Source organism: Chaetomium fimeti, assembly GCF_033439085.1.
Source record: "Chaetomium fimeti strain CBS 168.71 chromosome Unknown B0H64scaffold_1, whole genome shotgun sequence".
Classification (NCBI taxonomy): Eukaryota; Fungi; Ascomycota; class Sordariomycetes; order Sordariales; family Chaetomiaceae; genus Chaetomium; species Chaetomium fimeti.
In genome coordinates this window covers 1802992-1824754 of record NW_026944329.1, presented here as the reverse complement: position 1 = coordinate 1824754, position 21763 = coordinate 1802992, and the positions used below count along the sequence as shown (strand labels likewise).

At 56.6% G+C, this 21763-nt stretch overlaps 7 protein-coding genes across 7 annotated transcripts; 3 read left to right on the top strand and 4 right to left on the bottom strand.

Annotated features, from left to right (window-relative positions):
• Positions 1-5831: 5831 nt before the first annotated feature.
• Positions 5832-6961, bottom strand: B0H64DRAFT_13280 (optic atrophy 3-like protein). Its single transcript, XM_062798155.1, has 2 exons — positions 6635-6961; positions 5832-6572 (listed from the first exon to the last, which is right to left on the bottom strand). Exons 1-2 carry the CDS (start codon positions 6698-6700, stop codon positions 5985-5987), a joined length of 654 nt encoding a protein of 217 aa, XP_062663870.1. The 5' UTR covers positions 6701-6961; the 3' UTR covers positions 5832-5984.
• A 36-nt stretch (positions 6962-6997) lies between these two features.
• On the top strand, positions 6998-10529 carry B0H64DRAFT_333732 (uncharacterized protein). Its single transcript, XM_062801083.1, has 3 exons — positions 6998-7685; positions 7743-8191; positions 8245-10529. Exons 1-3 carry the CDS (start codon positions 7386-7388, stop codon positions 10493-10495), a joined length of 3000 nt encoding a protein of 999 aa, XP_062663869.1. The 5' UTR covers positions 6998-7385; the 3' UTR covers positions 10496-10529.
• A 768-nt stretch (positions 10530-11297) lies between these two features.
• B0H64DRAFT_437520 (uncharacterized protein) lies at positions 11298-15338 on the bottom strand (the record flags this gene model as incomplete). Its single annotated transcript, XM_062806259.1, has 9 exons — positions 11298-11578; positions 11670-11867; positions 11942-12136; positions 12201-12450; positions 12516-12911; positions 13905-14263; positions 14400-14532; positions 14609-14993; positions 15061-15338. 9 exons carry the CDS (start codon positions 15336-15338, stop codon positions 11298-11300), a joined length of 2475 nt encoding a protein of 824 aa, XP_062663868.1.
• Positions 15339-16199: 861 nt separating this feature from the next.
• B0H64DRAFT_380690 (Alpha/Beta hydrolase protein) lies at positions 16200-17560 on the top strand. The gene has a single exon (XM_062802753.1). It carries the CDS (start codon positions 16347-16349, stop codon positions 17184-17186), a length of 840 nt encoding a protein of 279 aa, XP_062663867.1. The 5' UTR covers positions 16200-16346; the 3' UTR covers positions 17187-17560.
• Positions 17561-18365: 805 nt separating this feature from the next.
• On the bottom strand, positions 18366-19506 carry B0H64DRAFT_314813 (WD40-repeat-containing domain protein; the record flags this gene model as incomplete). The annotated part of the gene is made up of 2 exons (XM_062800219.1): positions 18366-18406; positions 18456-19506. The coding sequence occupies 2 exons, from the start codon at positions 19504-19506 to the stop codon at positions 18366-18368; spliced, it is 1092 nt and encodes a 363-aa protein (XP_062663866.1).
• Positions 19507-19764: 258 nt separating this feature from the next.
• Positions 19765-20661, top strand: B0H64DRAFT_13207 (uncharacterized protein). Its single transcript, XM_062798138.1, has 2 exons — positions 19765-20187; positions 20243-20661. The coding sequence occupies exons 1-2, from the start codon at positions 19897-19899 to the stop codon at positions 20549-20551; spliced, it is 600 nt and encodes a 199-aa protein (XP_062663865.1). The 5' UTR covers positions 19765-19896; the 3' UTR covers positions 20552-20661.
• A 164-nt stretch (positions 20662-20825) lies between these two features.
• B0H64DRAFT_448554 (uncharacterized protein) lies at positions 20826-21721 on the bottom strand (the record flags this gene model as incomplete). Its single annotated transcript, XM_062807053.1, has 3 exons — positions 21233-21721; positions 20922-21161; positions 20826-20849 (listed from the first exon to the last, which is right to left on the bottom strand). Exons 1-3 carry the CDS (start codon positions 21569-21571, stop codon positions 20826-20828), a joined length of 603 nt encoding a protein of 200 aa, XP_062663864.1. The 5' UTR covers positions 21572-21721.
• Between the last annotated feature and the right edge of the window lie 42 nt (positions 21722-21763).

Below are 21763 nucleotides of genomic sequence, written 5' to 3'. Positions count from 1 at the left end.
GGTTCCGGTTGGCGAAAGATTGTCGGATCAAATGGTCCCGATGTCCCCTTCTAATAGTCCAAGCGGTCCTCAAATTCCTGTCTCTTGCCGTGTCACACACAAAACACGCTGATGCTTTTGTCGTTCCCCGATTATCAACAAAATTCCGTACCCAAACGATCGATCCTAGGCGCCGAAGGGAAGATGTGGTAGCCGAAGCCGAACAAATAATACAAGGTAAAAGTCGAAAGAAAGGCGAGGTTCCGGACCTGCGGATGGATTGGTAGCCTGGGCGACCGAGATCCAAGAAGAAAAAAAGATCGATATGAAAGAAGGCTATCGACCAGCGGCGGCGAAGAAGGAGAGGGAGGGAAGAAAGGCGGAGAGGAATTCCGAGACAGCCACGGCCAGCGGGGCGGTGCTGGCTTGATATTGTATCCTCGCCTCGGCCGGGTAGGGGAGGCAAGCCCGGGCGTCGGACGGGAGTCTGGCACTCGCCCTGGAGGGCTTGCACCGGAGCCCGGGAGCTCGTGTATCAGATGGGTCGCCGGGGGGTAGCCTGTGTCTCGGGTCGCAAGTCTGAAGCTGGGGTGTGTTCGTGCGATATCCAAGTTCGGGTGACCCTGTCTATGACCACGGCAGGCATACGGGCAAGCATTGATGGGGGTTTGAGAGAGGAGTGGACCGTTTCTTCGGATCGAGGTCTAAGCGGCCATGGGGATGCCGGAGGTTTGACGAGGGGTCTGAGGTCTGATTCAGACGAAGCTTTCTGGGTGGGTTCTCAACTGCCGTGGTATGTCAGGCCGGGCAGCCCTCGCATTGAGTCGTGATGGAGATCAGACAAGGAGGTTCGTGGTTACCAAAGGGGAGGTTTGAGGTGGAAGGGGGCGTTTGAACATGTAGGTAATGTGTGAGCGGAGCGGGGACGGATGCTTGATCGCCAGACATCCGGGACCCTGCGAGTTTAAGAAGTGACAGGGTCTATTGCGCCCAGAACGCCGAGATGCCTGGATGGGGGGGGGGGACCCTGCGCGCGAGCAGCCGTGGATTGTGTAAGTCAGGTGTGGAGTTCTTTCCGGAACTTTTTGACACCCCCTTGTCCCAGGGGGGTGGGTTCACGAAAACAATGACAGCCTGACTGACTCTGAGATAGAGAAAATAGAGAAAGAGGGTTGCCTCATCAGCAGAGAAGAACATGAAATGGAACCACGATCTGTGTCATGAGCAGAATCAGCCACGGTCGGGGCCGCCTCAGTGTCTCCGCGCAAGCGATTCTGAGCGAGCCAAGTCCCCGCATGGTCCGCATGGCAGCAGCCGAGGGGAGAGGGCGGGACGACGTTGCTGAGGTGAGTGGGGAAGCAGGGGGCGGCTCGCGAAGCAGAAAAAGGAACCAGGGGTATCCCACCCCCCCCTCCCTCACGTTTCCAGCGATTTGCTGCTGGGGCCATGCCGTGCTGTCTGATGGACGGCTGTCGTCGAAGGTAAAAAAGGCCGGCCGCTAAAAGCGACGCGGGCGGTAAAATGCGGGCGCTCACCGCGGGCCATGGTCGACGATCTGTGACCTGCTGCTTATTATTCCCTCCGTTTTTCCACTTATTTTTCCCTCAAATCCTCGCTCCGCTGGACGAGAGGGAGCGAGAAATGGCGAGGGAAAATGAGGATTTTCCTCGGCCATTGCCCACCCGGCGGACTGCAAAGAGCTCATTTGGGCGTCGACGAGAGACATCTTGCAGAGCTGGGCTTGGTGGACTGGGTTTGACTCGTGCGATGCAAGCGTTGCGACACAGTTCTCTGGGCTGCACTGTTTGGTGTGATTGGTGTGTGCCGAGGGCGGCTACAGGGCAGGTCACGCCAATGAGATAGCCAGCCACAATGCCGCTGCGTCAGGAGCCAGGGTCCCCCGCATGTCTCCTTGTCCGCCAAGATGATGTACCGACCTGTAACGCCCCTGCACTTCACTGGTGTCAAGTGACAAAGTCGGCTCCTCAACCCTGAGAGGTTCTTCTGCTTCCTGGTGGCTGAGATGCATCGCGGCTGGATTGGGCAACAAATAACGGCAATATCGGCGCTGCTGCTTCTGCGCCTGCGCCTGTCTGCACGCAAGCAATGAATGCGAGCAAGAACAGCCCGAGGTGCCCCGAAGCCGGGCAAGTGGAACGTCCAATGGATAATGAGCCTCGAAGGGGGGTTCCAATTGTCTTCTTTGTGTTACGTCCAGCCACGTTCCAAAATGGAAGCTTGGGCGTTCGGGCGATGCATCAAAATCTCTGCTCAAACCACATATGGGCGTATTGGGGGTTTCCTTGCTCCCACTACCTCTCGTACCTTCGAACAGCCACAGCAGACTCTGAGACCCGATCCCGTCTATCCGGCGGCCGGCTGAAGCACAAACCGTTTGAGGCGGCTGGGCAACTTGGGGCGAACAATGGGATGCTGATGTGTGGGGTCCACAATCTGTCTTGGCAGGGCCAGGGCAAGGATGCTCGTTAACGTGAACGTGCCGCTGGCTTGCTTGAGCGGCGGGCCTTCGCCAGGACAACCTCCCATCGCGAAAAAGCTCACTCATCAGATGTCGATGATGCTGTCCACGATTGTTAATGAGCAGCTTGATGATGTTCTTTGTCGTTCAATTTCCGTTTCGGCAAGCGTTCCAATTGCCCATCACCGCAAGATGTTGTGATCATCCACTGGGTACATCTTTCGGACTCGATGGTTCTCAAAACCCCTCCATCCGCGGATTGCCCGTGAACTCAAAACGCCAAGGGGTTTGATGGCCTGCCAGCTCCCGAGTTATCCGTACCTACCTGTACGATCTCGGCTCCATCAACACAACAACTCTCAGCCACTTCTTCAGCAACACAAAAACTTCAGCCGACCGTCATTCCAAGATGGCTATGTATAAAACCTGCCTTCCGGTTGCATTGCAGCATACCTACCTCTGAGCGCAGGTTTTTATCTGGTGGGCCGAAATCTCCAGTGGATGGAGGCTTTGCATTTGCATTCACCGGCCCGGTCCCAGCCTCCGTGTTGCTTGCATATGCACATCGAACATCTCCTTGCTCGTGGCCTCAATATGGATCGAAAAAGAACGCTGGACCAATCTTTTCAGCGGTTGGTCAACGTCAACCATTGGATGCTTCGGCATGGAAGAATGCCCTTCGGCCCAATGAGAACCCGAGAGCGAGCTTCTTGCCCAGCCAATGCCGGAGCTGGAATCGAGAGGTTCCCCCGCACCGTCTGGCTCGGTTCTTGGCCTCGAGCTGGCCCAGCACCCTGCAGCAGATCACATCAGTCGACGCTGGAGGCTGGGCTATTTTTATCATCACAGCTGGGTCAACAATCGGATTTTGCTCCCGTTTGAATGCCTTCATGTTACGGCCAAGCTCCTCGGTGCGGGTTAAAAAGGCTACCGTTATGCCACTATTTGTGGTGCTCATGCTGCCATGACATTGCAGATGTCTCGCCGCGGCGAAGACTCCGTGCCTCTGTTGACTTGTCGTGTGGAGCTTTTTAACCGACGATCTCGCCGAGGCTGGGCGTTGTCGTCACCGCATCTCCGTTGAGCAGGAACGTCCGGGACGAACAAGATATTCTTGGTCTCACCTGCAGCCCTGCTTTGAACGGATCCTTCACCGCTGCCGCTGCCACTGTTTGCCACGCCGCCATCCCCGCACTCCCCGGCCCGGGAGCTGACCGCCACCAACGCCTCTCGCGGCGAACCGGCCAGTGGGACCGTCTTGAGATCATGAATGTTCAGCTTCGGGGTGGCGCCCGGATTTCCCGTTCGGGACACCAAATCACCAAAAGTGCTTCCCCCATTCGCCTCGTCGCCGCTCACCCACGACACATGACTTCTCTCGCGTGAACAAGGTGTCAGTTTCCCCATGCGCATACCCACGACATCCATTGGCCCCCTTGCTCTGCCGGAGCTAAGTGCCAACCAAGAAAAACAATAAACCAAAAACCTCAGGCTTGGGAAATGACTTGCTCGGTTGGAAATAGCAGTTAGTGCTCACGACCCAACGAGCTTAAAGAAGACATCAAGTGCGTTCAATAGCGCTGAATAGGTAATAACGCCAACGTCGAAATGTATAATTAGCAGTTGTTGAAATCCCGCACTATCATTGGGTCTCACAAACAAACTATTAAACGACGGGCTGCATAGAATCGGGCCACGCCCAAACTGGTTACTGATCCGTCCACCTTCTGCAGCCTTGCTGCGTAAGGCTGCGAACTTCCTGACTAACAGCAGGTGGCTTGCGGGCAGCGGGCCCAACAACCGGCGCCCATGGAGCTAACTCCGTGGATATTTCTGCCAGGTACCAAAGAGGCCGGCTTGCCGCCAGACCGGGCTTCTACCGCGACAATGTCTGAGATCTCGGTGGGTGTCGTCACATCCTTCCGTCACGGCGGCTCTGGGCTTATATAGCAAATCACACCCAACCGCCAAGTCAGCGCCGGCTCCGCTCACTTGTGTCGTGACTTGGTCTCCCACCGCAAAGCTATCAACTACTATTGCCATCAATGCCACGTAGACAGCCCACCGAGATCACCAGGTCAATGCCGAGGCATCACCTCCCAAGAACCCCAACCGCGGCTCAACCTGGCCTTGAGGCTCAACGCGTAGCAAACTCAAATTGCCAAAACGAGACCACCCCATCCCCTTCCGCACCCCCAACCACCTCCCCAGCAGAGATCCCCTCCAGCAGCTCCCCAAAACTGAACCACCGCCCCATCAACCCCTCCACAACCCCCTCCGACAGCGCACCGGACATGCTATCCCCACCCCGACCCCGATCCTGCCCGTGCCCATGCCCGTGCCCGTAACCGTGGCCCCCACCCGACCATTGTCCCTGACCCCGCCCAAGCGCCGTACCCATACCCATACCCATACCCATACCCATACCCATACCCATAGTTCCCACCGTGGCCCCCACCGCAGCACCAGCAACAGGCGCGGGCGTGGTCGTGCACCAAGGCAGCAGCAGCTCGCGCGCGGCATCGGCCGGCCAGTGGTAGCCAGCGGCGCCGCCTCGCGCGGCGGCCAGGAGCGAGGAGTGGAAGGCGTGTAGAGCGGCGGGTAGGGCGGCTGGGTCGGATGCGGGGGAGGGGGGTGACGGGGATTATGGGGAGGGGGAGGGCGTGGGTTTGCAGTCTTTTTGTTTGTGTGTTAGTTAGTTGGGTATTTATGTGGTGATTTGTTTGTTTTGGGGGTTTGTTGGGGTGGGTAAAGGATGGGGCTTACTTGATGTGGAGGTCCATGAAGGGGTGCATGGCGGGCTGGGGAGTTGTTTCGGTGTCTTGGGCGTGGAGGAGGAAAAGGAGGGCGACGTTGTGCCCGTTGGTGAGGCTGTGGAGGTGTTGGATTCGGGGGAGGGTTTGCGGGCTGGCGAGGTCCTCCGGGGTGAGGAGTAGGAGGTGAAAGGTCTCGTCGGTTTCTGAATGCGGACCTGAGATGCTCAGAGCGATGTCGTGGGTTACTAGGTCTGCTTCTAGGTCACCGTGTTAACTGTGAAGTGATTTTAGGTAGGTAGCCAGCATGTGATACCTCTCCAGTGCCCTCCATCAGATTGTAAAAGTTGGGTTGCGGTCGATGTCCAGGCCGGGCGTTGCCTCAGGCTTGAGCAAATCCAATTGACAGCAAATTGCTCGCTTGAGGAATCCATACTACCGTTATTCCGCACTGAGGACTGAATCATGAAGTGAAGAGTGGTCTCTCATTAACTGATTGGGTATCGTTTCTGTCCATGTCGAGGTTTTGTGGGAGAAGGGTTTGTTCACCTCCGTGTACCTTTACGCCTTCCTCATTTAGTAAACTTACATCCAAACCACCAGGCACCAGCCCGATGCCGTTCATCATTCCATGGTCACTCTCAAAACTGTGCACCCTCGTACAGTTGAATCGGACAGCAGCATATTTCTCGATGCTACACCTCAAACGAGGTTATTTCGCCCGGCCTCGGAAGGGGATAATGGTGAATACTGGATTCCGTGCTTCCACGGCATCAGGCTGCCGCCGTTGGGGTCGCTAGGAGGGGCTGCTTCGTTTTCGGGTCCTTGAACGCTCTTAACGCGACCTCAATCAGCTGCACCCGTTCTTGCTGCTCCCTCTCCCTGGCTTCCAGCTCCTCCTCTTTTATCCTCAATTCCTCCATCCGATTCTGGAGTTCCTCAATCATCTCCTTGTTCTTATCCGGCTTCTGCGAGGCCTTCCAGTACTCGTACGTTATCAACCCTCCCGCAACCCCAAGGATAAACGCATCGCCAATCACGTCGGCAAAAAGGTCGACCGCTTTCCCTTCGGGGAGCGGCCTGAACTTGCGCTTCCAAACACTGACGGGGGGCTCTTTGGCCTCCTTGATCGTCGCCCGCGCCGTCGTTCCGTACTTGGCTCGGAGCTCCTCCTCCTTTTTAATTTGCTCTTCCGTCTTTACCACCGGCGCCTCGGCTTTCTCCTTCGCCCGTTGCTCGGCATCTTTGTTCCGTATTACAGCGACCGACATCCGCATATTAAGCTGGTGTATTATCTGGCCATACCGCGCAGCAAAGTCCCGGAATCTCGGGTGTTCGTGCGCCTGGTGTTTTATGTGGTTCTGCAGGACGAGGGGAGTCAGGAGGCTGCCGGGCTCGGTAGACGGTCTGGGAGCAAACGAACCGCGCCGTATTTGGAAACATGTCGCACGAGGAGCGCCGCGAGCTTGAAGAGTGGTAGCGGCACCATGGCGCTCCAAGTTCTCTGGGTTGTCAGCTAACCAGTGGTGTGGTGCGCGATGCCAAGTGCAGAAGTGTTGAGTTGGGGCTCGAGGTCGGTGATCCGTTCGAAGTGTCTGTTGCCGATTGAATAGGTACCTCTCTACCCAGCGAGAACTTCAACTGTTGGCTTCAGGAAGCGTTGGTGGTGGGATGGAGTCATCTTGACTTTGGTGGGGCTATCCCAGGGACACCTCGGTACTTGAGCCAATAATGTTGCGGCAAGTCCTCGTTTACGGAAGCTTATCATTTGGAGTGAGTTGCGGCAGCTCGGGCAGCCATGGACAACCACAGTGTGGGCCCACACCACACTCCTGTTGCCGTGGTAACCCGGCGAAACACTCCACGACCGGCTCGGCCGCGAATTTCCCGACTTGTGTCTTTCGGACCCGACACCTGCAACAAACCGCGCCTCGCCGGACCGGACTCATCACGAAAACCTCTGTTGTGGCCGGTTGTGAGCAAGCCTTGACATCGGCAGCTCCATCGTGTGCATCAGAGTCACCAGCACAACAACTGCTGTACAACTGACCGGTAAACAGACTTTGGACAGCAACATTTCTTGGTCGACAACACGTCAACCACCAAGCAAAGAATTGAGAGCTCGCCAACTCTAGATCTTTTCACGAGCCTCCGGGGCGCGGAAGAGTATCGAAATGGAGGCGTTGTCCCCCCGGGATGCTAATGCCCAACGGCCCCCTCGAGCACACGAGCTGAAGACGAAGGCTGCAGCCCAACTCAAGACGACGAGGGACAAGGAGCACCCGCCACCGCCGCCCAATAATGTTGTCGAGCCGCCAAGCTCCGACCGCAAGGATGGTGTCGTCTATCAGGTCGGCAAGCTGCTAGGAAAGGGCGGCTTTGCCATTTGCTACGAAAGCAAGGCCGCGGGAGCATCGAAGCGCGTTGCCCTGAAGATTGTCAAGAGCAAGATGTCGACAAAGATGGAGCAAAAGGTGAATACTATTGCGACAGTCTGTTGGTGCTTTATTTGAACTCACACCCGTCTCTAGTTCCAAACAGAACTGCAGATCCACTCCAAGATGCGCCACCAGAACATCGTTCAGTTTCACCGCGCCTTTACATTCGAAAGCTGCACCTACCTGGTTCTGGAGCTTTGCCCTAATGGCTCGCTCATGGACATGGTGAAGCGTCGCAAGGGCTTGACCGAGGCTGAAGTGCGCTTCTACACCGTCCAGATCGCCGGCGCCATCAAATATATGCACGCAAAAGGCATCATCCACCGCGATCTCAAGATGGGCAACATCTTCCTCGACAAATACATGAACGCCAAGATTGGCGACTTTGGCCTCGCTGCTCTCCTCCTCACCGGCAAGGACATGCAGGTTATGCGGCGGACAACATTATGCGGGACGCCCAACTATATTGCCCCCGAAATTCTTGAGAAGGGCAAGAAGGGGCATGACCACATGGTCGATATCTGGAGCCTGGGAATTATTGTGTAAGCTTTCCCTGAAACGGATTGCATGTCACGCAATGCTAATGCAAGACTAGGTTCGCGATGCTCACATCAAAACCTCCCTTCCAATCATCAACAACGGACGAGATTTACCGCCGCGCAAAAGACCGTGACTACGAATGGCCGTCGTCGGACACGTCGTCGAAATACATCACCCAGGAAGCTAAGGATCTGGTTGCTACCATGCTCCAGGACGCTGACCAGAGACCTGACCCCGACACAATCGTCGCACACCCATTCTTCACCTCAGGGTACATGCCAGGCCCTTCCGATATCAACTACAAGCTGCGAGAGCTTGCGCCAGAAAACCCCGCCTTTTACGAACCGCTAAATTCCCAAGCCCAGTCCATCAACCTTCGAAACGTCCAGGAGATGTGCCGAGAGTGTGGTGTTGGTCCATGGTGCCAGTCCCAGTTGGTTTTCAGGAATATCTGGAGAGAGATGGCAGAGGAGGAGCAAAACGGACTTACCCCGGTCATCCCCCTAGCCGAGGGCATTGTCTACCGGCCTTTTGACGAGATCAAGAATGAGCAGAAGCTCCAGGCTCGGATCACAGCCCAGCAGCTGTCAAAACAATCGTCACAGACTTCAGAGCAAACATACGAATCCAGGAGTCTAAAGGAGAGCACCCTAGCCCGGAAACCATCATCCGGCTTACTACGAGCTCCGCCGCAAAGCTTTGCTGCACAGCAGAGAGCGCAACATAAGCCTGCAACGACGACGGGCGTGTCGCGATCAAAAACTGTGACAGAGCCCGCTTCGAGAACCGTCGCTCTGCGACCGCGCCCGGGGAGGGAACCAGCTGCGCCCTCTCGGCAGCCCTCGGAAGATCCGGCCCCGGTCTCAAGGACAACCACCCGCAGCCTTCGCAGTAGCCAAACGAACTCGACCAGGACTCAGCCAGCTGTTCGCTCGGAGGAGGGTGCCCCTCCGCTACGACGGTCGGCATCGACGAGAGAGAAGAAGCAGGAAGAAAGGCTATCCCTTTTCAGCCCCTCCGAGTACCAAGAAGCGGTCCCTGGCACCCAGCCCGATGTCGTACTCGAGCGGCTACAGAAGCTGCAGGCCGAGCTTGAGCGGGCACTCAACGCTCGCACCATGGCACTTGTGTCATCGCGGGAGAAGACGCCGTCCCCGCCGCACATCGTGGTGAAGTGGGTTGATTACACCAACAAGTTTGGCCTGGGCTACGTCCTGAACGACGGAAGTGTTGGGTGCATCCTCCGTAGCATTCCATCACCAGAGAGCCCCGAGCCCGGCATGTTGCCCCCTGCATGCTTGCTCGTCCACGACGCGGAACGGCACTGCCTACGCAAGGACGATCCGACGTACAGCGGACGCCACCAAATCGTCCCCATGAAGGAAGGCATCTACTTCTACGAAAACAACGGGGAGACTGGCATCTCGCGCGTCCGAGTCGCCCCAGATAACTTCGTCCTCCCCGTCAACCCTGACGGCACCGTCGGCAAGCTCTCAGCAGGACGCGACATTTACGACCACCGCAAACGCGAGCGTATCGTCCTGTGGAAGAAGTTCGCCAACTACATGATCGCCTACGGCCGCGAGATGGACAGCCCCACCCAGTCATCGACGCCGACAGCGACCGAAGAAGCAGCCATTCGCGTGCCGACCATCACAGATCCGACGGCGGTGCCCTCGGACGTCGTCACCTTTTACCAGCGGTTCGGCGACGTCGGCTGCTGGATGTTCGCGGACGGGCACACGCAGTTCAACTTCCCCGACCACACCAAGATCGTCCTCGACGCCGCGGGCGTGTGGTGCCACTTCTGGCACCTCCCACAAGACGCGGCCCGCCGCCTCGACGAGACGGGCTCCCTCGCCGAATCCGCCCTCGACGACCGCGCCGTGCTCTCCTACCCGCTCCAGACCCTCCTCAACTTCGCCAAACCATCCTCCTCTTCCTCCACCACCGCCAACACCGGCAGCACCAACTCCCGAAGCACCAGCACCGGCTCGCGCCGCCGGCCCGAGATCGCCCCGGAGCTGCAGGGCATCCCCGCCGCGAACCAGTTCCGCAAGAAGATGGAGTTTGTGCGCGACGTCGTGCGCGAGTGGACGGCCAACGGCGGGCTCGGCAACTCGGACCTGAGCCGCGAGCGCCGCCTGCGCTGGACCGGCGTGCGCGAGACCCGCGGCGTGCCCATCCCCGCCAAGCACGTCTGGGTCACCATCGGCGCGCGGGGTGGGGATGAGCGCCTGGCGGCCATGGTGGATCCGCGGAGGCCGGGGGTGATTGGCGAGGATGTGGATGAGCGGAGGCGGTAGGTGCGCGGACTGCCTGGGAGGGGTGGGTTTTAGTGGTGGCCGCATTGGGTGGTGCACCTGGTATAGGATACCGCGTATCAGGGGGTGGCGATTGTTTGTTCTGTTGGTTGGTTGGCGTTGGCTGGATTCGTGTGTTTTGGGGCGCGGCGGCGTTGGAGAGAGCATGGGGCGTGCGTTGCTTGCTTGCTTGCTTGGGGCATGTTATGACGAGATGACTTCTCCCTTTCTTTTTCTCTTCTCTCTCTCTCTCTCTCTCTCTCACACACACACACAAACTCTGATAATCTTTCCACGGAAGTGTGGGAGAGGGGACTTCAAGTTGGCTAGGCGAAGGGGAAAAGACCTAGACGGGGGGGGGGGGGGGGGGGGGGGGTGGTGTATTAGACACTGGTGGTTTGTCGGCATGCGTGGGCTGGCTTTTCGGGCCTTGGCGGCTTCCTCTTCTTTGTTTACTTCGTAATTCGTTGTCAATCTTACTTGTGCATACTACTACTGCTAGCCAGCGTGGCTCTGTCTGTGATATTGTTGTGTGATGTTGCTTGGTTATCTCCCTTGGGTATGATCCAACGGTAGGGGTAAAGTAGTGTTCAACCCAACAGCACATCTCATCTTGTCTCGCTCTCCAAAGGTTATTATTACTGTGGACTATCCCCTAACGAATATTGACTACAAAACAAACATGTTTTAAAAAAGTCTATATCTGCCAGGAAAGTAAATCTCCCCTCCCAGAGAACAGTATTCTTCGTCAAAGATCGCTTGAGTGGCAAAAGGCCACGCTTGATGTTCAGTTGGGCAGGTCTTCCTAGGGCACTTCTCCCTCTGCCGGCGGTGTCAAAACCAACGAGCGCTTCTTCTCTTCCCCGGGCGGTGTCAAAATCAACGAGCGCTCTTTTCCACCCCCCGGCGCCAAACTCGACGAGCGCTCTTCTTCGCCCCCCGGCGGCGTCGAAACCAACGAGGGCACTTCCTCTTCCGGCGGTGTCACAGTCAGCGAGCGCCACTCGACCTCAACCCAGCTCTTGAAGGCAGAGGCGGAGTTTTCGATCTCGTCGTGGTCGAAGTTGTACGTCTCGAACTCCCTCACTTCATCCCGTTCGGGCTCCGGTTAGTGGATTCGATCAACCGCGGAGAAGGGGGGGTTAGGTTGGGGTGGTGCTCAAAACGGCCAACTTACTATCACGCGCGGGCTTGCCGGCTATCCAATCCTGCCCCGTAAGGCGCGAATACTCCTGAATGCGAGTAGCTCGCTCGTAGCGGATCTTCTCGTACATCTTGAGGCGCTCGGGCACGTCTATGGGGTCTGTCCCCTTGGGCAGGACGGCGGCGAGGGCGGCGGCGTCTTCGATGGCTTGGGCGCCGCCTTGGGCTTGGTCTGACGGTGGTCGTTTGGGTTAGTATCGGCCGTCGGCGGCAAGCAGGTCTACCCGGGACGGGTGTGTAGCTTACAGGGCAGGCAGGGATGCGCCGCGTCCCCCATGAGGGCGAGCCTCGAGGATGTCCAGGTCGGCAGGGCCTCCATGTCGAGCAGCTGCCAGACCCTTATTGTCTTCTTGTTGGCTTTGCGGAAGAGGGCCAATAGCGCCTTGTCGAAATCTCGAAACACATGCAGTACGTGGTCGCGCGAAGCCTCCCCGCTCCAATCTAGGGGCTTTTAGCTACCTGCGCGTTCCTGAAGCGGTTCATGCCTGGTTCGGTGCCGTCTTACCTTTGGTGGGGATTGCTTGCGACTCCTCGTCCGGGTATATGCAGACGAAGTTCAACCACTCGCTGTTTTCACACGGATACATGACGATTCGCCTGTCATCGGCGAACCAGATGGTGAGAGTGTCTTTCTGGCTGACCAGTGACGCTGTCTCGGGGTCTGATTCGGCCGCGCACGCTGCAATGATGAACCGGAAGGCTGCCTTGCCGGTGCGAACCAGCGGAACTTTCTTGATGGTTTCTCTCGTTGCTGACTACAGAGCAGTGTTAGGTAGTTAACATTACGCACTAGTATCTGTAGTCTCGAGAAGAAACCCACGGAGATGCCGTCGGCGCCAATAATCACATCGGCCGATACCAGTGTACTATTCTCGACATAGACCCCAGCCTCAGGGTCAACTTCCGTGACACGCTTTTTTGCGACCAGCGACACGGGCTCGCCGTCGCCCTCAGTCAATGTGGCAACTCTTATCAGCTCCCGTTGAAGAGTAGAGCGGTGGACCATGTACCGGGGGTAGACCCAACGTGCGTTGGACTCGGCGAGGTCAACGTCCCTGATTATGTCGCCACCCCGGGCGCGTTCGACGTAGCGAGACATCGAGTTGGGGCTTAGGTTTTCCATCTTGATGCCCCAGCGCGGTAGGATACGAGTGACGTTAGGACAGAGGTGGATCGCGGCGCCAGTATCGCCGATGATGTTATATTTGTCCATTACCTGTGTGCGAGTCACGGTGTTAGTCGGGGGTCAATACCTACAAACGAGTCTGGCGGCATGTCAGGGGGGCAGGGAGATGTACAGAAACTTTGTGGCCATTCCGTCGCAGGGCAATCGCAGCGGAAAGGCCACTAATCCCGCCGCCGACGATGGTGATTTTCAAAGGCTTAGCTTGAATGTCCTCCGAGCGCATCGAGCTATCATTGATCTCGGTGGTCTCCATCACGGGCAACGAGGCGCGGTCGGAGTCCATATTTGCTAGGGTATAAAATTGAGGATAAGCCCGCAACGGGCATTGAACAGGGTTCTAAAAGCCGCAGAAAGGTAGGGTGACACAAGCCGGAGTCCCCATATAAACCGAAGGTTGCGGTTGTGTCGGGTGCAGGCCCGAGATAGGCGGGCTGCATCCTGGGTTGGGCAGTCATGTCAGGCAGCTGCATACCTGCCCACAATATCAATCGTTGTAAGGCGCGAGGGTTGGCCAATGATTGGAAAATTCTCGAAATCGCCTGAGCAAGACATGCAGGTACTGCTCATCTATCACATGGACTACCTACCTACCTTCCATACCAAGGTTAGTGGTGTCAGTTCCAAAGAAAAACCAAGCCCAGGCTTATCCAAAATATCTGAGACAAAAACACGAACACCGACCGTGTGCCAATGGCTACCACATGAAAGAACAAGTCTTCCTAATCCGACGTGTTGTCTCGAAGCCATAGTGCTCCTTCTCAGCTTCAAAAAACGCCAACTGGTCCCGCACCTTCTTCTCCAAGAATGCCTGACGCTCTTCTGAAGCCTCTATAAATGCTCTTATGCGTGGGGTGACTTCTTCATCAAGTCTTTTTTGTTGCTCTCCGTCGGTAGCCGTGCAATCCCGGGGCAGCATTTTTCTGAAGACGAGTTCCCCGTACGCAAGGTAGGCATGGTCGGGATAATTGAGTCCAATGGCAACAGCCGGATGGCACCTGTTGCACACTTCTTAGTCGTACATACCACCCACAGCCGGGGGTTTTGTGCGGGGTGAGGGTTTGGGAAGAAGCGCAGTTTCTCGGCCGTTGCAAGGGGGACAATAACATACCACTTCTCCAGGGGGGCCCACTCGGTCGACAGGAGTGGCGGGATGCCGAGTTCTTTTTCCCGTTCCTGAACGGCTGCACGAACGTAGCCGACTTGTTTGTTATACGTCTCATCCATAAGTAGCACCCACTGCAGATTGCCGGCGGTGAGCCATATGGGGGGCATCATGAGCTGGACCGGGACGACTCGGCTCCACTCCCAGTCCAGGACGCCCACGAGTTTGTAGTCATTGTCAAACAAAATATCGCCTATCACAATGTCCATGTCCCCGTGTACTAATGAGCACGCGGACAAAAGCGGCGTCAGCTATTCCGTTTCCATTCATGGCCAAGAGAGAGGAACCTGGGAGCCGCGGAACTGTCCGCTGCCGGAAAGATAAAGCTAGAAGATGCGGGTTGGCTTTTGACATACCTAGGACGAATGGCCCTTCATTCGCCGACTGATCCAGCCATTCATTCTGAATGAAGTGCTTGAAATGGTGAGCGGCATACAGAATGGACGCAGGCTCGTTGTCATCCATTCCTTGGTCGCGTTCCTTATCGAGCTTGTTGTGGGCAAGCCATAACAGGCCGTCGACGAATTCCTTGGCCGTGGAAAATGTTTTCTTGGGCGGAAAAAACTTCGCCAGGCTCCAAGCCATCGAGCTCTTGGTCCGAGATCTCGATCGAGAGCGGCCGGTGGCACACACTGATTTCTTCTGGGCCGCAGGACAGGGCCGAGACATCACGGGAACTTAGCCCCAATGCTCCGATTTTGGGAAACTCTAGTTGCCGAAGCTGGACATAGATATCCGCTAGCTGCTGGTGGACGACTTTTGCCGCGGGAGTCTGGGGCCCTAAGAACAGAGCCTCGCCCCAAGTCTGGCCCGCCTTGAAACCGTGGTCTTTAAGGCTCTGGCCGTCAACGAAGTCCATGATGATGAAGGGCAGCCCGTTTAGTCCTGTGTCCGAAAAGGCGTAGGCATGCACCTTTGGGATGGGGATTGTGGTTTTGGCCGACACATATCTGGAGAGGATGGGGTTTCCCTTAGTCCAGTGTTTGAGGAGTGGTTCATGACTAGAAGGAAGCTTACCGCATAGTCGCCAGTTCAATCTCGGTCTTTTCGTCCAGGACGGCTTTGGTTACCATGGCCGGGATTGGGATCCGGACAACCCATCGTTCCAGTTGAGGAGACTCGAATTGGACGAAAAAACAGATGTTGAAACCGCCACGCTTGCGCGGACGAAAGATAGTGCATGGGTCTCCGTGGTGGAAGGAGGAAGCAAGGCGACAGATTTCGGCATCGTCGAGGGAATCCACCCATCTATCCCGCTCCTCATCGAGCTCGTCGGATTTCATGGCGTCCCTCATGGTGAAGTTGTGGAAATGCGGTTGGAAAAACGGGTATAGGCTCCTTGTTTGAATTTTCGAAGAACTCGTTATGTGTTGGTGTGCGTGGGAGCCTGGAGATGAACGAGAGCAAAATCAGGCCTCCCATCGCAGCGCATTGGATGGCTGGGATTCGTTAAGTGCTGCAGTTTGTTAGCTGTTGGTTGTTGGTTTGCTGCCAAAAATAGGTAAGTACATACATAACCTAATTTAAGAATACATGGATGCCAAAGACTTCACCAGCGTATTTAACAACATCCAGCATCTGCAAAAGAAACAGTGGTTAAAATACAAGTATCAAACGACAGAGTCATGGCGAAGATAGAACCAGCCGAGTCTCGTTCCGTGGAGTTGGAATATTAAGTGTTAAAGTGTGTTGTTTGAGGGTTTGCTGATTTCTTTACTCGTGTTGCCAGATCATTGGCATCGAAGCCGTCTGGGGTGGGCATCTCGAAACTATTCAATATGCCTTGCATCCCGTTGTATTATGGAACTGCCCGAAGTACAAAGTAAGGCACTCGGTACTATACCTAAGTTAAGTCATCCTGGCTAAAGAAATGCTCATAACTCTCGGATTTCTTTCAGCTCATCATTTCCGAGCACGATTTTCAAAAAAAGTACCGAGGTCTATGAAATCGGAACATCGGGATAATAGTCGAGTCGTGAACTCCAGAACTAATACCCGGAACTCATCCGGCCCCCAACCCCATTCTTACTCCTCGCCGCCAAGGGGGCTAATTGGGCAGGCTGTTGACTTTGTCGGCGATACGGCGATTATGAGTCCCGATGGGGGCCGCCCGGACTCAGAAATCCGGCAGCGGGGGTCACACTAACTGGAAGGATTCTGATTACCAACACCATGCGCGGATAGCATAAATAGTACGGACCTAGTAGAGTAGTCGAGCTTGAAACTACGGCATTCAGACAAAATACCTACTTACCTTCGGTACCCATCCCCGCTTGTAAAGGAAAATAACAACAACACCGGCCATGGAATTCAACCCCACCAAAGCGATCGTTCACAATGAAGGCTGCGACTTGCATTACTGGTACCAAGGCCAGGGGCCCCTTATCACTTTTATTCCGGGCGGGAATGGCCACGGGCGACAGTTCAACAACATAATGGCCGCCCTCTCTGACAAGTTCACCTGCGTCACCTTCGACCGCCGCCAGATGTCGGCCAGCCAGGTCAAGGTCAACAAGAAGCTCAGCCCTCCACAGCAGGCACGAGACATCCGCGCCGTCATCAAGGCCATGGGCTTCGACAAGTCCATCCTCTTCGGCAGCAGCAGCGGAGGCATCTTCGCCTTCACCTTCGCCCACGACTTCCCGGAGATGGTCGACCGCTTGATCGCCCACGAGGCCCCCACCATCACCCTCCTCCCAGACGCTTCCGAGGTGTTTGAGTGGTTCCTCCATCTCATGGAGGTCTATGAGATCCAGGGACTGGAGAAGGTGACCATCGAGTTTGCCCACAAGCTGATCGGGTACGGCGACGAGGGCATCCCCCAGACGGTGAAGCCGGAGCCCGAGAACCCGAAAAACTTCTGGGACAACGAGTTTCCCGTCTTGTTGGGCTATGCGCCCAACTTCTGGCGGATCAAACAGAACAAGACTAGCATTGGCGTGATGAGGGGCGTTAGATGCAAGGATGCCTTCTTTGCGAGGGCGACAGAGGAGCAGGCGAAGGTTCTGGACTGCGCGAAGATGCTCGTGCCGGGTCATCACCAGGGCTTTGAGGCCGAAACAAAAGAGTTCCTTCCTTACTTTTTGAGCATGTTGGACACGTTGGAGAGGAAGAAAGAGGAAGTGGAGACGGGGAAATTGTAGTTTATTGGCGGGCAATGGCACAGGGGACGATCTAATCGGCATTGTTGAAGGGTAGGTATCAGTGCACCAGACAGAGCAGATCTGTATTTGACGAAGTAACCTATTCCCAATAACACCCCTCCCGCAACCGCAACCCCAATACCCAGAGCACAACCACAAAACCGCACGAACCCACCCCCCGCCTCAATACCCTCACCCCCTCCCGGGGGACAGGTGCTCCGGAAGCCTGACACCAGGCTGTCTGCGGGACACACGGGCAAAGGCGGCGGTTAAACAGCGCGCGGTTGGGCGATGGGTTCGCCGGGCGCGGCGGCGGCGAGCAGGCGGGGAGGGATGCATTTTCTGTTGTGTTGCCGCCGGAGTAGAGAGGGTCGGTGGGATGGTGGGTGAAGGTGGTAGTGGTGATTGTGGTGGTGGTGGTGGGGGTGGTGGTGGTGACGGTTGTGGTGCGGACGAGGTAGTGTTGGGGCGCGGCGAGGTGGGTGTCCGTTGTTGTGGTTGGCGAGGAGGGGGAAGGCGATGGCGATGGCGATGGTGGAGGAAGGGTGGGTTGTGTCGGGCTTGCTAAGGAGGGCATCCAGGACGGGTGCGAGGGTCTTCTGGGAAGTGGATGGGCTAGGGGAGGGTTGTCATGGTGTTGCGTCTCATGATGTTGCTGTGAGAAGGCTGGCCTGCGGGAATAGGCGGGTGGGGGCGTGTGTCCGTCGGCGATTGTTCCACCGTGGGATGGGGCGTTCTCAGAGACATCAACCATGGTCCGTAGGCTGGGGGCTCTTGGACTCTGTCCCTGAGTCTCACTGCCTTGCCAATCGATGGGTCTGAAGGTGGGAGGGGGTTCAGGACCACCTTGGCCGCCCCGCAAGGCAGCGTTTGCAGTGCCAGTGGATGGGTTGCGCTGTGTTCTGCTGGCTGGAGAGATGAAACTGCTGGGCGACGGAGAGCGTTGGGTGGAGTCAGCTGAATCCATGATTGAATATTCTTGGAGTTCTCTGCTTCTAAATTATACCAGCCAGACAGCGCGCTCCGCCGTTTTTATAAGCGTCACAACAAGGGACATCATGAGCCCGGGCCGACCCTGTGGCCAATCGGGGCCGCGCCATGGGCAACAAGGCGACGTCAAAGTAATGCATGTCTCAGACAGTATATAACGTCGACTTTGTATGCGGCTTCTAACTACGTCTACACGTTCCAGATGACAATGCGCCCATCCACTCCGCTCGCTAGATCTGGTTAGTGGTCGAACATCAAAGAAGGAATACGACGACTTACAGCTAAACTTCCGCACGGAGTCTCCAGAAGCTTCGTACGGCCGAATCATTGTGATGGTGTTCTGGTGGGTGGTCTTTAGCTGCGTGTCGTCCTTCACCTTGCCCTTCAGGTCCATCTGCCGAAACATGTTCAAAGCCGACTCCTCGCGCTGGTCGCCCGCGCCGGAACGGCCTTTGCCCGCGACCGCGCCGCTCAGCTGCCAACCCTCAAGGCCACCCTGGAAGCGGAAAGCTTCACAGTCGTGGCCGGCAGCGATGATCTCAGCCTCGCCGTTCCAGATCAGGCTCATGAAGGGTAGCAGCTGGGTGTTGATGCTGATGACGGCCCTGGGCGGTTGTTCGGGGGCGCTCGGATAGACAACCGTGATGCTGCTGTCGTGGGCCGCAAAGGCCAGGGCGTCGCCGCTGGGAGAAAAGGCGACAGAGTGGATCCAGCCGGCCGAGTTGTTCATGTATTCGCCGCAGACGGTGTTGAAGGGGAGCCTCTCGCCCCAGGCGGTGGGCTCGGGCCGGGCGTCGACGCCCTTGATGAAGCTCGAGAAGACGCGGGCGTGGGCATCGGTAGACCCGGCGGCAAGGAGGACCGAGTTGGGGTGCCAGGAGAGGGTGGTGACGGTGCTACGGATGGGCTTCTTCAGGTGCTTGGACACCCACCAGTCGTTCTCCTCCTCAAAGTAGCAGACTGCGATAAGGCGGTCTCCGGAGCCGACGGCGAACTTGGTCTCAGACGGGGACCAGCGGACGAAGGTGGCGGCGCGGTTGATGCGCAGCAGGACGAGTGTCGGCTTGTAGCCCTCAGGGGTGGGTTCCCAGACGATGGCATTGCGATCTTGCGAGCAAGATACGATGCGGCCGGAGTTGGGGGCGACGTCGATGCTAGTCACGGTCTTGTCGTGACCCTTGAGTTCGTCCTTGAGCTTAAAGGTATTGGCGACCTTGCTATAGAGCTCGACGGTAGTGTCGCGGGCAATGGCTAGCGTCTTGTGGTCGCTCGAGAACGAGTGGTCGGCGATCGGGTTGTGGAATAGGTGGTGAACCTCAGGCGCAGCCATCTTGTTGGGTTAAATTGCGATAGGAGTAGCTCTCTACTACCGCGGTTGCTTCGATTGTCGGGAAGGGATTTGTTGGTGAAAGTTGGTGAGAGTGGGAAGGGCGAGAGATGGAGAGGGAGCTCGAACTTTGGCTGACGTTGACAGCAGTGGGGAGGGGTGGTTGATGGTGGGGTTGGGTCCCTGTCACGACGCTGCTTGGCACTTCGAGGTTCTGGTGGCTGAACTTGGGCTGGTCTCCAATTTTCAGCTTGAACGCATCCCATTGGAAACCAAACAGACACGCGACTCGACGACCAACGACGACAACCTCACATCCGCAGTGTTTCGCCTTGTATCCTCGGTCGACACGCTGAACAGATAAATAAGTCGATTTACGTCGAAAACAAGACCATGACGACAATGGCCACACGCGCCCCTCCGCCGGGCCTCCCAGCAAAGGTCGCCTCGGTGCCGCCGAACCAGACCCTCTACGTCACAAACCTTCCATCAGCTAAAATTCAGAAGGAGGACCTGCGGACGGCGCTGTACATGCTCTTCTCGACCTACGGCGCGGTGCTAGATGTGGTCGCCCTCAAGACGATGAAGATGCGCGGTCAGGCGCACGTTGTGTTCAAGGATGTCCAGACGGCTACCCAAGCAATGCGATCATTAGACGGGTTTGAGTTCTTTGGGCATGAAATGGTAGGCCACTGCTCTCCATATAGAACCTGACACTGGATAATGCTAACCTAAACAGAAAATCTCGTACGCAAAGTCCAAGTCCAACATCATTGCCAAACTGGATGGCACCTTCAAGATCCCCGCCGCCGCAACTGCCGCCCGCGTCGAGGTTACCGACCTGCAACAGAGCATCTTCAATGCGCCCGTACCCGGGGCGCCTGCTGCGGCGCCCGGCCCCCCGTCCAAACCGGCGGGTGCTGACCATGTGATGACCGACGCCGGCACCCCCGAGAGCCGCGGCGTTAAGCGGCCGAGGGAGGAGGAAGAGGAGCAGGAGGGGAGCGACCAGGACGTGGCGATGGAAGAGGAGAGCGACGACGAATGATACCCATCATGCAAGCATGGCCCTGAACGACGAATACGACGTGTCAACAGCGACGGGCGGGGGACGCTACACGTGGGATGATGTGTGATGGCTTCTACACTATTGCCATCTCTGGCGGCACCCACAATCCGACACACTGCCCGACCAGGCCAAGCCATACCGATATATAATCCTCTTTGGGGCTGTCGAAATTGGCCATCGCCTCACCAAGGCGACAGGGATGGACAAAAAAGGTCGGGGCTCCTGTAGCCGGATGATTCTGCAATGGTTTGTGTTAGTCTAGGCCGTCAAATAGGATCTCGGTTAACCACCAGTATTTAGCATCACCAAGGAACTCAGTCAAAATGATAAAAACAAAAATGGAACGTACCGCGAGCGAGATGCCGTCCACGGTACCGATGCTGGTTCGCAGTCCTGCCTTAAACTCGTCCGGCACCAGTCGCCGGAATACCGTGTCGATGCTGAAGGGATCCTCGTCTGCCGGCAGGCCGTACAAGCTGAACCACAAGCACGGAGTCCGGAATGTCGGATGCAGATGCGCCTCATATCGGACATAGCCATATTGCCCGGCCTCGGATCCGTTGGGCGGAGACGACCTGGTGATGACGGCCTTGTTCGTGTGCGTTGGCAACATAAGCTTCGAGGTCATTTATCAGTGCATCGCCATGGTTGTTTACGTACCTGGTCAGCCTCCTCCATCGACAACATCTCGCTGTCGGCCTCCACGTCCATCTCCTGGCTCGCTTGGGGTTCGTTAAAGGAGAAGCCGTCCAGGCACGACGACAAATCTCCATCATCCGGCTTTTCCAGGGGCCGAGTAATTTGAAGCCATGTGTACCGCTCCGGGCCGTAGGCGAAAATGGTCTGCGCGTCAACTGCTGAGAGCACGTCTACTTTCCACCGTCGCCTGGTCTCGCCAAGTTTTGCCTGGCGGTATCGTCTGTCGAAGTGGTGGCAAACCTCGACGAATTCCTGGTCAGCCAGGTAGGGGTAGAAGACGTAACCGTGGTCTTTTTGCATCGTGCCGTCTTGTCTTTTTTGTGTTGGGCGAGCAAAAAAGATGGATTTTTTCCAAAGTGAAGGGAAGTAGATAACAACGGACTATGTAGGTTGGTGTGCAGTCCGCAAGAGACGAACTCCCTTCGATCCTGGTATGTAATGGAGATATCTGGGGCGCATGGATGCCCGAGAGCTTACATACCTCGGTAGGTA

Coding starts and splice junctions, on each gene's coding strand:
- B0H64DRAFT_13280 (XM_062798155.1), bottom strand. CDS start 6,700: ATGGTGCCGCTACCACTCTTCAAGCTCGCGGCGCTCCTCGTGCGACAT. Junction 6,573..6,634: donor ATGTTTCCAAATACGGCGCG/GTTCGTTTGCTC, acceptor CTCGTCCTGCAG/AACCACATAAAACACCAGGC.
- B0H64DRAFT_333732 (XM_062801083.1), top strand. CDS start 7,386: ATGGAGGCGTTGTCCCCCCGGGATGCTAATGCCCAACGGCCCCCTCGA. Junction 7,686..7,742: donor CGACAAAGATGGAGCAAAAG/GTGAATACTATT, acceptor ACCCGTCTCTAG/TTCCAAACAGAACTGCAGAT. Junction 8,192..8,244: donor TGGAGCCTGGGAATTATTGT/GTAAGCTTTCCC, acceptor ATGCAAGACTAG/GTTCGCGATGCTCACATCAA.
- B0H64DRAFT_380690 (XM_062802753.1), top strand. CDS start 16,347: ATGGAATTCAACCCCACCAAAGCGATCGTTCACAATGAAGGCTGCGAC.
- B0H64DRAFT_13207 (XM_062798138.1), top strand. CDS start 19,897: ATGACGACAATGGCCACACGCGCCCCTCCGCCGGGCCTCCCAGCAAAG. Junction 20,188..20,242: donor AGTTCTTTGGGCATGAAATG/GTAGGCCACTGC, acceptor TAACCTAAACAG/AAAATCTCGTACGCAAAGTC.